The sequence below is a fragment of the Typopeltis vanoorti genome, chromosome 2, assembly GCF_054136105.1.
Source record: "Typopeltis vanoorti isolate ZY-2024b chromosome 2, IOZ_Tvanoo_1.0, whole genome shotgun sequence".
Lineage (NCBI taxonomy): Eukaryota > Metazoa > Arthropoda > Arachnida > Uropygi > Thelyphonidae > Typopeltis > Typopeltis vanoorti.
The window spans coordinates 102,177,441-102,192,357 of NC_143550.1; the positions used below are offsets into that span (position 1 = coordinate 102,177,441).

The 14,917-nt window shown below is 33.0% G+C and overlaps 1 protein-coding gene across 1 annotated transcript in view; it reads right to left on the reverse strand.

Annotated features, from left to right (window-relative positions):
- The window catches only part of LOC150109299 (protein turtle-like), a 486,901-nt gene that overhangs the window by 258,196 nt on the left and 213,788 nt on the right, over positions 1–14,917 (reverse strand). The window contains exon 2 of the mRNA XM_090402074.1: positions 12,158–12,493. Within this exon, the coding sequence (XP_090258200.1) occupies positions 12,158–12,493 (336 nt within the window). The remainder of the gene's footprint in view (positions 1–12,157; positions 12,494–14,917) is intronic.

The window sequence follows — 14,917 nt, forward strand, 5'->3', positions numbered from 1 at the left end:
TCGGTGCTCTAAATGAGAGCAATTAGTACTTTAACTGAATTATTTGTCAAATTATCACAATATAAGCATATCAAGAATTTTAGGAACTCAAACAAGCGAGCTTTCCATACAAATTTAAAGTACAAAAAAAAGACTGTTCATTAGTAACTTGATACGATACTTCAAATAAAGGTAAAGAGGAAAGAATTTAAATACTTTCAAGTGCAGCCTTATTAACAGTAAACTACCTTATTGTTCTTCTAATTCCAAGCAAGAGATCGGTACAAGATTAAATATGGTTTCGTCATATTTTCATGTTTCATTGACCTGGAGGGACAACAGAAGTAATTCAAGCTTCAAATAAATAGTCACGTAATTAGCATGTGAATGTTCTTAATATACCACACTCAGTATCGATCAACTTGTAAAACGAAATTACTGACACGAGAACACCTCAAGGCATGACACATTTTGGTTGATTTGAAATTGCACGTTAGTCTGTGGCCACAGTGATTCAAATGAAAACTCTCCCGTAAAATAGCATTAAAGTCTTTTTAAAAATACCTATGTAATTAACGCCTCTGTAATACATTCGCAAAGGCTTCACGATATCTGCCTTTCGATTGGAAAGACGTAGGTTTGAATCCGTCTAGAAGACGTGAGGACCTTTATAATGACTTTTTTAACTTAACGTGATTTGTCTAGTCTCGCACGGAGACAGAGAGATTTTTCTGATCTCAGAAACTCTAGTTTTTCATCCTGCAAACTATCCAAATTGGCTGGAGAACACAAACAATTAACAGACAATAAAGTAATAGCCTCATATTTTACTTGCTTCAATTGTAATCTAATCTTTATCTTCTAAAAATCTTTACTCATGTGCGTGTAAAAGCGACAATACTCCATTTAGCCATTTTATCAAGTGTAAGCTATGAAAGGAGAGAAGAAAAGAAAAAAAAAAAAAACAGCAAATGCCAAAGTTGTGTCTTGATCAGAATCTTGGTTTTATTTTCTCCCGGAATATCAGATTGTACGTGTGCAAATTAGACGCTAGTTTTCTTTGGCAGTTTATAGTTTCCAAAAGGAACTGATTAGAAATGTAAGGAATTAATTTAGGCTACTGATTTTAAAAAAAACTGCTCATCTTCACTGTTTAAAAATAATATAGGAATTTTGCTTGCTGCTTCTATGAAACTAAAAAAATATAAACTTGAAAGAAAAAAATGCAAAAAATAAATGCAAACAGAAAGAGCGACGAATAGGATTTCAGCATCAGAATATTTCCACGTTGAATATCTTCACTGGTGAGCTGAATGGAGTCCAGCTCACGAGTCTTCTTTTTCGCTTCCTTCTAAATTTAACACATTATCCGCAGATATGCATTTACGAAAACATCAAGGAACTGAAAATATGTTATTGCAAGGGATTGCTTATTCAACTTTTACTATCGATGGATTCAAAGATTGATCGAATAATACTTGTAAGGGATCATTATAGCGCCCAAATTCACAAATCCAGGATTTACAACAAACCAGATTCGTTTGATTTTCTTAAACCTATAATCTAAAATATATTTCACAAAAAATATATATATCGGTAGATTTGCATTATTACATGTATTTAAAAGAAGACATCGCACTAAATAATAATTATATCGTAAGTATATAGCAGACTTCTTGGAGCAGATTTTTTTAATAACTTATCTGTGAGCATATATGCACGAATATATTGAAGCTGCTTCGGTCAGCTTTCTGGAATACCACCTTTCTTTTGTATGAGTTGCACAAAAACTGATAAAGAGAAACACTGTCCTCCCACTGTTTTAGATATAAATGCATCAAAGAAAAGTGCCACGTTCTACATCGGAACATCACGTTCTATCGGAACCTATTTATCGAGTATTTCGAAGCCTTTACCTCAAGACAAGCTTTATTGGAACACATAAGCTGCAGTTCCTTATAATTACTTATTACCTTTGATGTATTAATAAATGATGTGTAGGTGGAAAACAAAGGACAAACATCCATCCAGAATTAAGCAAATAATAATAATAATAATAATAATAATAAATTGACGTCCTTGTACAGAAATTTTAACGATCCCTTAACCTGTTTGGAAATAAATAAATAAACAACAATAATTATCAATACTAAACGATGCCGGCAGTACCACATACACACAAGGAGAAGCACAGTTTTCGCAAACGTTTATCAGACTGAACTTCATGAGATTTAAGAACTTTATTTCCAAGAAACATAGCAATTACCTCTATTAACATAACTACCAAAAGAACTGAGACAAAGCTACTAAAAGTGTTGCGCATTTGCCTGTAAAACTTAGTAGATTCCTCGTTCCACGCAGGAATCCAGGATTCCTGGATTCCTGCGTGGAAGGCTGTCAAGTGAGCGTAAATGTCTCTGAGCGAAAATCTTCGTATCTGGTCGAAGAATATACTCTGAGTGCGCTCTTGGTGCTCAAATGATTCAAAAATGATCACACAAGTAAATATGAACTCGCCATACTGAAATCACAACTATTGTGGGTTTAAGCCATCGAATAAACAGGCAATGTGTGTTATGTTCCACCTACTGAGGATTAAAAATTTAGCTGAATTATGCCATAAAAATGCAAGTATCTTTAAGCAGCCAGCAGGATGGAGCAAGCAAGTAAGAGAAGTAAGATGATATGACCTTGTTTTACTTATACACTTTCATTCTCTTTGTGCATCTTCTACTGTATAGTATGTTCCCTTGAAAATATTAGACAGTAGTGATACTATTATTAAAGTCAGTCGGTATCGGCCCTTTAGTTTAGACAGATCAGGGTTCGAATCCCTTCTAGGACATAGCAAACTTTTGTAAGAGCTTTTCAAATGAATGTGAGTTAGCCGGTATCATATGAAGTTAGCAGAGTTTTTATTTTTCCCTCTAGGAAACTCTGGTTTTTCATCCCATAAAACGATCAATTCCAAAAGAACACACGCAGTTTACAGATATAATACGCTGGCTTTGTAGTCTTAGTTGCTTCGACCATAAATCTAAAACAACAAAACAATGACTGTATATAAAACGTTGAGTAATATTTTTTAGGCGAATCCCATCCACGAAAGATTATAAATGTATGGAATTAGAACCATGAATGAGCTAAAGGTTAGGATAATCTGGAAATCCTATATTATAGACCAAATCTGGGAATTTCCAAGCCACTTCAGGTCTTCAGTAAACAGCAGAATGGTAGGATCTTCCAGCGGGAGATAATTACTCGTTACCTGCAGTTATTCACAAGCATTCATGACCACAATGGAATTCGAATCGTCTCTTCTTCACTGGAGAATAGAGCCATTATTCATTTGATCCACCACGCTGTTAATTATCAATTATTTAAATTAGATATATTTTGCAATATCGCAAACATGTTGTCATTCCAAATATTTCAATTCATATAATCATATACCTTCCGAACGTTTCAAATCATACTCAAATTTGGGTACGACAATCCAAAGAAAACGTGATGTCATATTCAGATCATACTGCAGCAGCTCTCTCTAGCAACTTTTAAATAAATATTTATCCAACAAATCTTTAATTATACTGTAATTTAAAAGAAACTTGATTAAAATGAATTCGTAATGTGGTGAGTTCATAATGTTACTTTCAAATCCGTAGTGTCATTGATATTTCCGTCTTCAGTCCTTCGGAAAAAAAAGTTCCATTTATCTGAGCATCGTCAAAGTAAAAGAATATTAAAAAAAAAGCGTAATGGAAAACTACTTCAAATATGGCTGCGTGGTATCAGAACGTCAGGGATATCGGAAAAAGAGTCACGCTGTGAAGCTTGTATGTATTATCGTTAGCAATCGGTTGACAGACGAAGCTCTCTGATTGTAGCGACTACACTAGTGAATATATAACTCTTGTAAAGATAATCTGAAATTGAATATATCTATTAGTTTTGTTGCATGCACACACACGTACACACAAAAAAGATGAAAGCGAACAAGAAAGCGCTTATAAGTTTTAGCACATCAGTTTGGTGAAGGGGGGGGGGGTCAAAAGCCTCAATATTCTCGAGCATTGTTATTATATGGAGACATGGAGATATGTTGCAGTTAATAGTATCTTGCATATTACCGAGAAGTCATTTTCAAAGAAATCGAGTTTCCAGTTAAAGAGAATGGAAACTTGGGTACGACAGTTGCCAATCAAACTACATATTGTTGAATTTACACCCGTAACTAAAACTAGAAAAACTTATTGCTATTTCAAACAACGAATCACGCGATGTCAAATGAACAACATTTTTTAGATGGGAAATGAAATACAAAATGAAGAACAAGAACATTTCAATGTAAATATAGTTTACGACTGCAATGATAGTAATATAAAGACAACCTTCAGGAGAAAATTGATATTTCGAACCTTATGTCCAAGAAATAACTATGTATAGAAGATATATAAAATGATACAGAAATAAACTGATGAAGAATATAAAATAAAATAAAATGATATATCAATGCTAATAATATATGGTTTATGTCTGTCACCGCCAGAGTGGAATATCTAACTGTATTACAGTAAATCTATTTTATTCATAACCAATATCATTTTCTTCTTATTAAATGCGGATATTTCACTCCGCACTAAAATCGAAATATCGGGGGGGGGGGGGATTTAACAACAAAACTAAAATTGTCCCAAAGAAACACGAACCACTGAGTGCACGGTCAACAGCACAACTTACATTAGAAATACAGAGTAGAGCTGCTATATTTATCAATGAGATTTTTTCCTCTACACTAACATTTCTTTTTTTTTTTTAATTTCATACGTTTCCCAAAAGTTTTCAAAGAAAAGAAACGAAAAAAAGCACGAATATAGTGCGAGTTTGGAACACTTCCAAAAAATCTTAACACGTCTGCTGCTAGTCTGTTCATTAAATGTCTCTAAATAGCCAAATACAAAGGCCTACAGCAGTTACTTTGCCATTATCTTGTGAAGTGAACATTATAATGTCATAATGGTTTAAACAGATTACAGTAAATGTACTAAAATGTTGGGTAAAGCTGCTACATTTAAAAAATAATAATAAATGTACTGAATAGCAACGATGTTTCATAGCTCTTTAGAATAGAATAATGACAGTGCGTAACAGATGGCATGGGATTTGTCACATCTCTTAAGTGAACGAGCAGTTCTTTAATTGGATCAGTGTCAAACGAAAGATTAATTGCGCAGCCTGTGTTTTACTGCACACGTCCAACATGAATAAGCATATATTATTTACGAAGAAAACACGAATTTTGTATTACAACCACTCAAACATTTCCGTGTACTCTGCTAAAACTGACTATTATCATTTAATATATGGATGACGTCCAAACTAAAAAAATGAATCTTTCAGATTAAGCAATGTGACAGTCAGTACTGTTGTGAGATGTGTGAATATGCGAGAATAGAAATGAGAACATCGGGGGGCGGGGTATTCATCTTAAGCCTAGAGGAGGTTAGACAGAGGGGGAGGGCAGAAGAGTCCAGTAATGTAAGAGAAAAGATATAAGCATAGTTGGAAGGCGAACACACACTCATATATATATATATATATATATATATATATATATATATATATATATATATATATATATATATATATATATATATATATATATATGTAGAAAGTATTTTTACCTTGGGTATAAATATATGTTAATGTTAAAGATACCAAGCAAATTTAAACCTGGTTTTACTCCATTTCCCAAGTAAGCAAACAGACTAAAAGTCAAGTTTGCGCCTGCAATTGATGCAAGTCTAACTGATCCCACAGATAGTGCAGGAACAGGGCAACTCGTGGCAAAGGTGGAACAAGCTCCGATCACTAATCTTAATATTTACCTTTAATGTATATTATATATATATTATATATAATATACATTAAATATACATGTAAATATACATTAAATATACATTAAATATACATGTATGTATGTATATATATATATTATATATATATATATACATACATTACACACACACACACACACACACACACTATATATATATATATATATATATATATATATATATATATATATATATATATATATATATATATATATATATTTTAATGATAAATACTACTAGTTTCGGCATATAGCAGCCTTCTTCAGGTATTTATAAAGGAAAGGAATACTAATAAACATTGAATTATTTAAATAAACAAACTGGAAATTACAGGTACAAATTGCCTCACATAATCGATACATAAAAACGTTGTATTTTTCATTGGAAAAATACAACGTTTTTATGTTGTATTTTTCATTGGAAAAATACAACGTTTTTATGTATCGATTATGTGAGGCAATTTGTACCTGTAATTTCCAGTTTGTTTATTTAAATAATTCAATGTTTATTAGTATTCCTTTCCTTTATAAATACCTGAAGAAGGCTGCTATATGCCGAAACTAGTAGTATTTATCATTAAAATCTTTATATATTATCTCGGTCTTGGAGTCATTAAATCTATTTTTTGAAATGTATAACAACCGAGTAAAAACTAATCACCATATATATATATATATATACATTTATTTATATATACATTTATATATACATTTTATTCATCTCGTCTTTCCTTGGCTTTTCTTTTTTACTATTAGAAAAATACTCGGAAATCTGGGTGGGGGGGTTGTCAATGACTGGTCCTTTTTTAGACCGACCGGCTCGAGTTGACCTTCGCTGTCTGGAGTGGTCCTTCAGTCATCCCTCTGGTTGGTTAAACGACTGTGGTGAACAGAAATATGAACTATCATAATAAAAGAAGACAAAATTTGATTTCCCCTTGTCGGATAGTGTATAAGATAAGGTTTTGCACCACTTCTTCTGGAATGTTATGTCTTATAATATTTCTCGTACAAATATAAATTAACAATGTATAAAATTATGTTATACATTGTTATGTCGGGATATCACTTGTCAAAGAGATATTTTTTTTCTAGCTTCCAAGTGTGATACTTCAACTCGTTGATTATATATATCATAATTTTACCGCATGAAAAGTACTAATTATAGTCTTGCCCAGTCTTTCTCTGCAAGAGAAAAGCATGTTCCGGGGCATCCGATCTGTAATAAATGTCGCAGACCAGATCGCCGATGTTGAAGAATCTCCATTTAACGATGTGAACCAGAAAATGTCCATATGATCTCCAGGAAAGATCCACCTGCTGGGATACACTTGAAATTTTACCAGATTTTTGAACAGAATATCACTGTTGTTGCCGTCTAGTTATAGTTGCTCTGACGTAAGACATTAAATATGGTTTTATACAGAATTTGTTGCTATTTATATTTAGAATATCTATGCATGACTGTGAAAGTAATCTCAGGATTTAGCATGAGGTACTGTAATAGCGGTATCAATGAGCAGGGACGTTCCGATTAACTAGTATAAAAGATATTATTCAATTCTAGTAGAGTGATTGAACTTGTTATGCTATATTATTATCATTATTATTATTATTATTGTTATTATTATTATTATTATTATTATTATTATTATTATTATTATTATTATTATTATTATTATTATTATTACGTGACATCTCCAAAGAGTGCAAGAACTCATCGCGGGAGGGCTGTCTACACCATGCAACCCCCCCCCCCCGTCTACACTAATAATCCTTCATCTACCACTTTTATCTGTTATTTGCATGTGTTTTCTAGCCGATTTGTATATGAGATGAACAACGTGAGTTTTCGGGAGAGCAACCCTGCTACCTCCTTAATGAGATCGGCTAAGTCATATTCAATTGAAAAAGACCATATAAAGATTCCTCTCGTCGTGATGAGACTGAGCTCTTTTCCAAGCAAAGGGTGCAATGTCCCGCCGTTCTTCTAACTGCACTACGAAGGAGCTGAGCAGAAGAAACTGTATACGGTGGATAATTATGAAAAGAATAATATCTGTACTTTTTTTAATAGTAATATTAAAATTTTAACGTATAAGAATTTTAATTTTAAATAGTTTTTGATCATATATCTCAATGATATGTGTTTCCGTATTTTCCTTTTGCGTCGAATCATTGAACTTAATCGCAAGGGTGCTGTTTATTATTATTATTATTATTATTATTATTATTATTATTATTATTATTATTATTATTATTATTATTATTATTAACATCTTTTCATAAATAAATACTCAAACTATGAAAGTTGTGTTGCTTTGTAAAAATTAAACCATTTTTCGTCATCACGATTTTAAGTTTCCAAATGTTTAGCTGTATTTCTGTGATTTTATTTCGTTACGGAAGCCGTTTTCAGAAACTCAGTGAAAACCAGTGTTAGGTCAAGTAGCAGATTCAAAAAATTACAACTACGTAGTGATTCATCTAAACAAAGAACCGAGAGATTAGCCTATCTACAAAAGTAGAACTACTGGTATAGAGGGGGGGAAAGAGAGGACAAAGAGTTTGGAGAGAGGTTGTTATCCGATTTGCTAGCAAATCGGACAACGCCAGACGAGTAAAGGACCGAACTCTAAAGAATGCGTGCAAAAAATTATCGCCATCATAAAAGAGAATCTCTAGCGGCATCATGAAATGCAGCAAAAATCAAAATAGTGATGTAAAGCTGATTTCATCAGGAAAATGTGAATTTTAGTACAGCAGGAATGAGTCACCGGGAATCCATGATTTGCTGTTACAAGAGCAAAATACGATAATAGTCCACCACAAAGCATATAGATGTTTTTTTCGTGCGATTGTTTCGCACAGACTTCAGTAACCTTATCATTTACATTATACATTTATAATTTTCAATTATAAATGTATAATAAACTCTAAAATAATACATTTATTGAATATTATATCTAAATAGTGATTTCTAAAAAGAACTTTAGAGAAATTAATCTTCGTCATAAAACTATTCCAACATTAAATGATCACAATGGATATCTCTTTCGCAAATGTTAAATTATCCGAAAGATAGCAATTAATCACCGGATAAATATTGCGCTGACACACTTTCCACAATGTTCCCGTAGCATGATGAATGCATAAAGCTTCGATAAAGCACATACATTTCTACAGTTGTATGTGCTTTATCGGAAATGACAGTTGTATTCCAAATGTCATTTCCGTAGATGTCATATGTTAGTCACCATCACTTCAGAATATCTTTTATGCAAAGAAATGAAAATATCCAATCTATCAATGTTATAAGGAATGGATGTGTGTACATTAATTTCATTTTACTATAAAATTAACAAAAAAATACAGAAATAGATAATAACAGAGGTAAAGACCGCTTTTGCATTAATTTCGTTCGGAAACTGCTAAATTATTTCCTAAAAAATATAAAACAGCACTGATATTAAGAACGAAAGTGATTTCACTGTCTAGAAAACGAATAGATCTTATATAAACCTTGAACATATTTTTTAGCTTAACAATATAACAATTTTTGTTCACTGTTCGCTGTTGTATGTTTTGTCATATTTTATGTTCCTCTTTCCCATACATTTCGGACAATATACTCCGTTATTTATTGATGGGATACATAAACCTTTTCATGTCAAAAACTATTTTCTATCTGAAAATTATTTTTGGATATTCGATTCTCATCAAAACGAGAAGAATTTTATACAGGTTGTTTTCAGCTGAAGGTGAGTTAACCGAACTGATATGGAGGTAGTACGATTTTTTTTCTTCCCGGATACTTGAGTATTTCCATCTAGGCATACAGACAAATTAGTCAGAAAACACATGTAATTACCAGACAAATATACTATTAGTGGGCGGTAGATGGCAGTGTGTGTGTGGATGGTGGATAGTGGCATAATATGTGGATGGAGGATTAGGTAATGTAGACGGTGGGATGTAGTGGAGAGTGCCCTCTTGCAATGAGTCCTTGGACTCCTTGGAGGTGTCACATAATAATAATAATAACACTGGGGCTGTAAGGTTACCTGTATAAGCCAAACTAAATAATGCATTATTCTCGTCAAATATTCAATATAATTTATTCTTTTTTTGGTTTATTATTCATTTAAGATAAATTACAATTACACTAATATCTTTTGCGTTTGCTAATGCGGTGCTGCAAGCAGATTCCATCATAATCATTAAAGCAACACTGCATCAAATCATTTAATGAGTGATATCGTTTAGTGAACAACACTCAGTGATGGATAAAAATTCAATATGTGTGCTTAATTAGAATACGGAGACATCGGTGTGTGTGCTGTCTAACAATTATAAGATAAGAATACATGTCAAAATGCATGCATATCACTTCACCAGTATGCTCTTCATTTTCCATCTAGCCTTTTAAAATAAACCAAAAATGTTATTATTGTTACCATTGGAGATCACAAGAGTTTGACTATAACACGATGATCAATCAAAAAGCGCATTCATAGGCAAAAAATATAAACTACTGAATTAAAGAAACGTGTATAATGGATGAAAACTCCAAAGGTAACAATCAATAAAGGAAAAAAATAAATTAAATAGGAATCTAGATGATCTGAGTTAATACATTCATAAAATAGGGTACCGGTCTATTATTCCTTCCCAGAAACGATGAACATTCTGTTGTCTATCGAAATAACTATATCGCATTTGCGAATGATGTGATAGGTAGTTCAGTTACGTCATTAATAATGTTCTTGCGTTACGGGAAATTAATTAGCTAGAGAAGCGCAGTTCTTCTTCCACTGCAGCAAATTACGCAGATTCCGTGTACATAATGAATGCTGTGTGATTATAGTGGACTCCGCTGAGTCCAATATATATTTTTCTTGTATATTAAATATCCTTCCTCTTCTATATGCACAATACAGTCATATGATGAATGAAAAACTATGCTCTTCCAACTAGATTCTGCTATACCAAAAAGCGTAATTAAAAAAAAAAAAAATGCTTCCTACTTACTGGCTCCTTAATATCAACCTGTCTCTAAGATGAAAGGAACCATTATAAAGACTTTTGAACTTAAAGGTAAGTTGGCCAGCAGCAAACGGAGGCAGTAATATTTTTTCATTCCACATAAGATTCTTTGCCTTCCCATATAGTTTAGCTATTATCCAATTAGCGAACGATATGAAACAAAAATCGACCTAACTATGACTTTTTTTTATTTTTAATTTATACTTTCTCATGCTTTTGGTTACATATTAGATACATCTTACTATCCTTCGCAAATTTTAATGGTATGTTCATTTGAACTGCTTATAACGTGTCCTGGACTGGTTATTATTCTATATATTATTAATCTAAAATCTAGAGATGAGTAGCCACTTTCTGCGTCATAACTACACTATTCTTACATCGAACATTAGGAGCACGGAGTGGGTACTCTCTCTCTCTCTCTCTCTTTCTGTCCTTCCATTGCTTTTTATTGTATGCCAAATTTTTTAATCTTAATTTTTACTCTTCACGGTTTCCCAGCATGTGTCGTGGTGATCTCATTATTGGTATCTCCGTGCAGTACCTTCCAGCTATATTACTGTTTGCATTTTTCGACAATAATTACATTGCAAATAAATGGTAACCGAATTGCTGTACCCCTTGAACAATTAATAAAAGTAGTAATAAATGAATTGTCATGGTGGATGCCGACCTAAATGACCTTTCCACACTCTGCTAATTACTATAAAAGGACTTCTTAATAAAGCCTCATACAGGAAACGGGTCTTACCTTAATTATAAAGAACACGTGATTCTTATAGCTTTTTCCAGTCTTCCTAGCACACAAAAAACACTAAAAAATTATATTATGGAAAACTGCACTAAAACGCAACTTCCTAAAATGAAATCAGCTGCCAATTACTTCGCGGTGTTAATTAATTTAAATTTCTAGTACGCCTTTGTACTGGGGAATCTACAGAATCTAGTGTTCTTTTTAATTAAGTTCACTCAAGGCTTTTTTTTTTTTTGGGGGGGGGACTTTGAAGCCTTGATCTAAAAATACAATGCTAGTTATTACTGAACCATAATCAATAGCAAAAAAAAAAAAGAACTATATTATATAAAGAGCATTCTAATAAAAATAAAACTGCCTTGCCCAGGTGGTGCGTTCTTTCCACCCGAATAGCATAGTAGACGGTCTAGCTATTAAATAAACACCGCAAATAAAATAACAGAAAATTATTAAATATTGATATTGGCCAATAGTTTATTTACCATGGACATCCAGATGAACCCATGTACCATTTTTCGGTGAATCAGGAGGCCTATTGAGAAAATAAACTTTGCACTCGTACCATCCTTGGTCCGCTTCATGTACTCCGGTCAGATTAAGGGAGGCTTGTTCGGAAAGAGAAACTCGTCCTTCGTAACCTTCTCCAGCATGAGGGGGATAACCATCGTACCAGATATAGATGGGAATTTTGACATTCTGTTTCTGCCATTGGACAACGTAGGGCACAGGAATGCCCTCGGGGAACTCGAAGGTGCATCGCAGAATAACGTCTTCACCAAGGAGGGCGGTGACGTGTTCAGCATCTTCTTGATGAAAGCCTATAAATAGAATGTTATCAATGTTATAAAATATGAGGATTGCCATATTAAAGCAATGAATTCATGTAATAAAAGATATTTTTCAAGTGTCAAACTACCTATAAAATTTATTTGATAAGTCACTTGTTTCGATGAGATTAGGCGTTACCCATTATTACGAGTGCTGAGAGTACATCACATTTGCATGTGATGTGTTCTCATATTTCTTCAATAAAATCGCTTTTGTAGCGCACATGGAATGACATGTTCCCCTTGGTTCGAAAGACCTGGATCAGAATCCTGTTTGGAAGAAAGAAACACATATAAAGGTTCTATAACAGAAGTGGGCAAGTCTTCCATCTCCACCCTTCGCCTTTCCTTTTACTTTTTAAAAAGGTATGTGAGTGGAAAGAAGCGTCCAGTGTTCTAGAGCAACTATATATATATATATATATATTTTTTTTTTTTTTTTTTTTTGGTGGTACTGATGTCAGAAACTTTTCTTTCTAAAAATTTCAAATGCCATTACCATTAATGCAGTGGTGAGGGAATTGCTATCGGTGTTAGAAAAGAAGTCTAATTAGTGGCTGGTGTAAGGTTAGGTTGGGAATGCGGCTGAAGCAACTAAGGCTATGAAACGAATATTATGCCTGTTAACTTGCGTATATCCAGTATGACGTGTTTACAGCGATAAAAATCATTTAGTAGCTAGAAATTCTACCCAAAACAAAATGAGCGAGAGCATTTTCAAAATACTTTGGCGTGATCCAAATTATATTTTCAACCGATTAGCTAACTCTCGAATAGGGATGCGTCTATTTCCACGGAAAAAAGATTCCCCGATATGGGCTACATTTTCACCTTCAGTTCGTTGATAGTGTGCTATCCGCAACATTCAGCATCATCATCAAGAGATGCCACTACATTTTTGAACATGGAAATCGATTTCTGTTCATCGCTACTCTCCACCAGCAAGATTTAACATATCAAAAGTTTCTGTAGTAGTTTTCCCCAGTCGGAAGAAGAACTTGACGCACACAAGCTTCTCTCTGAAGTCTGTCATTTGATAGAGCAAAGACCTCAAACGGCGCAGCAAGCAGATACACTTCACAAGGCATTACCCCCCCCCCCCCATCCAAAAGCGAGCCTACAACTTAAAAAATAAACAATGAACAACTTGGCTTTAATTAGTAGACAGTACAGGCATCTGCAGACAGACTATCGTCAGTCCGAAAATTTTGGGATAATATCGTAGCTTGGTTAAACAAAACGGCAAAACGGTCACCAACCATTAAAATGTCTCTATTTTAACTTGTTCTATCGCTGTTAGTCAGTAGACGACTCTATTTTTAGACCCACTGAACTAAATATAAAAACATATACACAGAACTTCGTAAGTAATGTATTTGCTAAAATACTTCAATTCATTATGCATGCTACCAAAAATTTCATCGCGTGCCATCCTGCGCCTATGTTGAACCTTGTTCTATCACGTCTTTGTAATTCATTAAGCAAGTAAATTTCTTTTTATTGCATATTTGCATATTCACTACTTTTTATTTTTTCGATCTTTCTACACATATATAATATCCTGAGATCAAGGTAAACATAAACGAAAAATTATAATTACAAATGGATTGTAATTATAAAAATAAAATGTACTGCGGATTTTTATCTTCTAAATATAGGACAAAAATTCCAGTATACGTATGCATAAAGTAACTCGAAAGATTATTTGAAGTGGGTGTTATTAATGCAAAACATTTAAAAGATGTTCATACATAAAACATTTCTACAAGATGTTTATTAGTAAATAGTTGCTTTAAGCACATATACATATACAAGATGGACATTGAAAAAATAAATATAACGACCCATATTCAACACAATCATTTAGCTTTATAAAAACTGGATAACTGAACTGCAATGCAGCACAATTTCATCTGACAAAGTAAATTTCACAATACATTCAAGATTATCTTATCTTTCCAACACAAATTCAAAGCTGAAATAGGAATATTGACAGATTTATCCGGTACTGCCTATTGCCCCATCCACTTAGCGCACTCAAGTATAACTTACCTATGTGAACATAAAAAAATAATGACTTTACTCATTAAATATTGTCTAACAACAACATTCTCAAATTTCCATGAGCAGTTCGGTTCAAACAAAGATTAAAATATCCTTCATAATGTGCTCTATAAAATTGTCTTATAGCTCGGATGGGAAAGTAATTTAGTGATGAACAAACACGACCTCAATGACAAAAGACAAAAAATAAATAATGTTGGGTATCGGATTCCTTCTTAAGAATGATGGAGGATCGTATAGTTAATATCGGATACCCTGCTCGTTCTCTTCCCGCATTCGACAAAATAATAATAATAATAATAATAATAATAATAATAATAATAATAATAATAATAATAATAATAATAATAA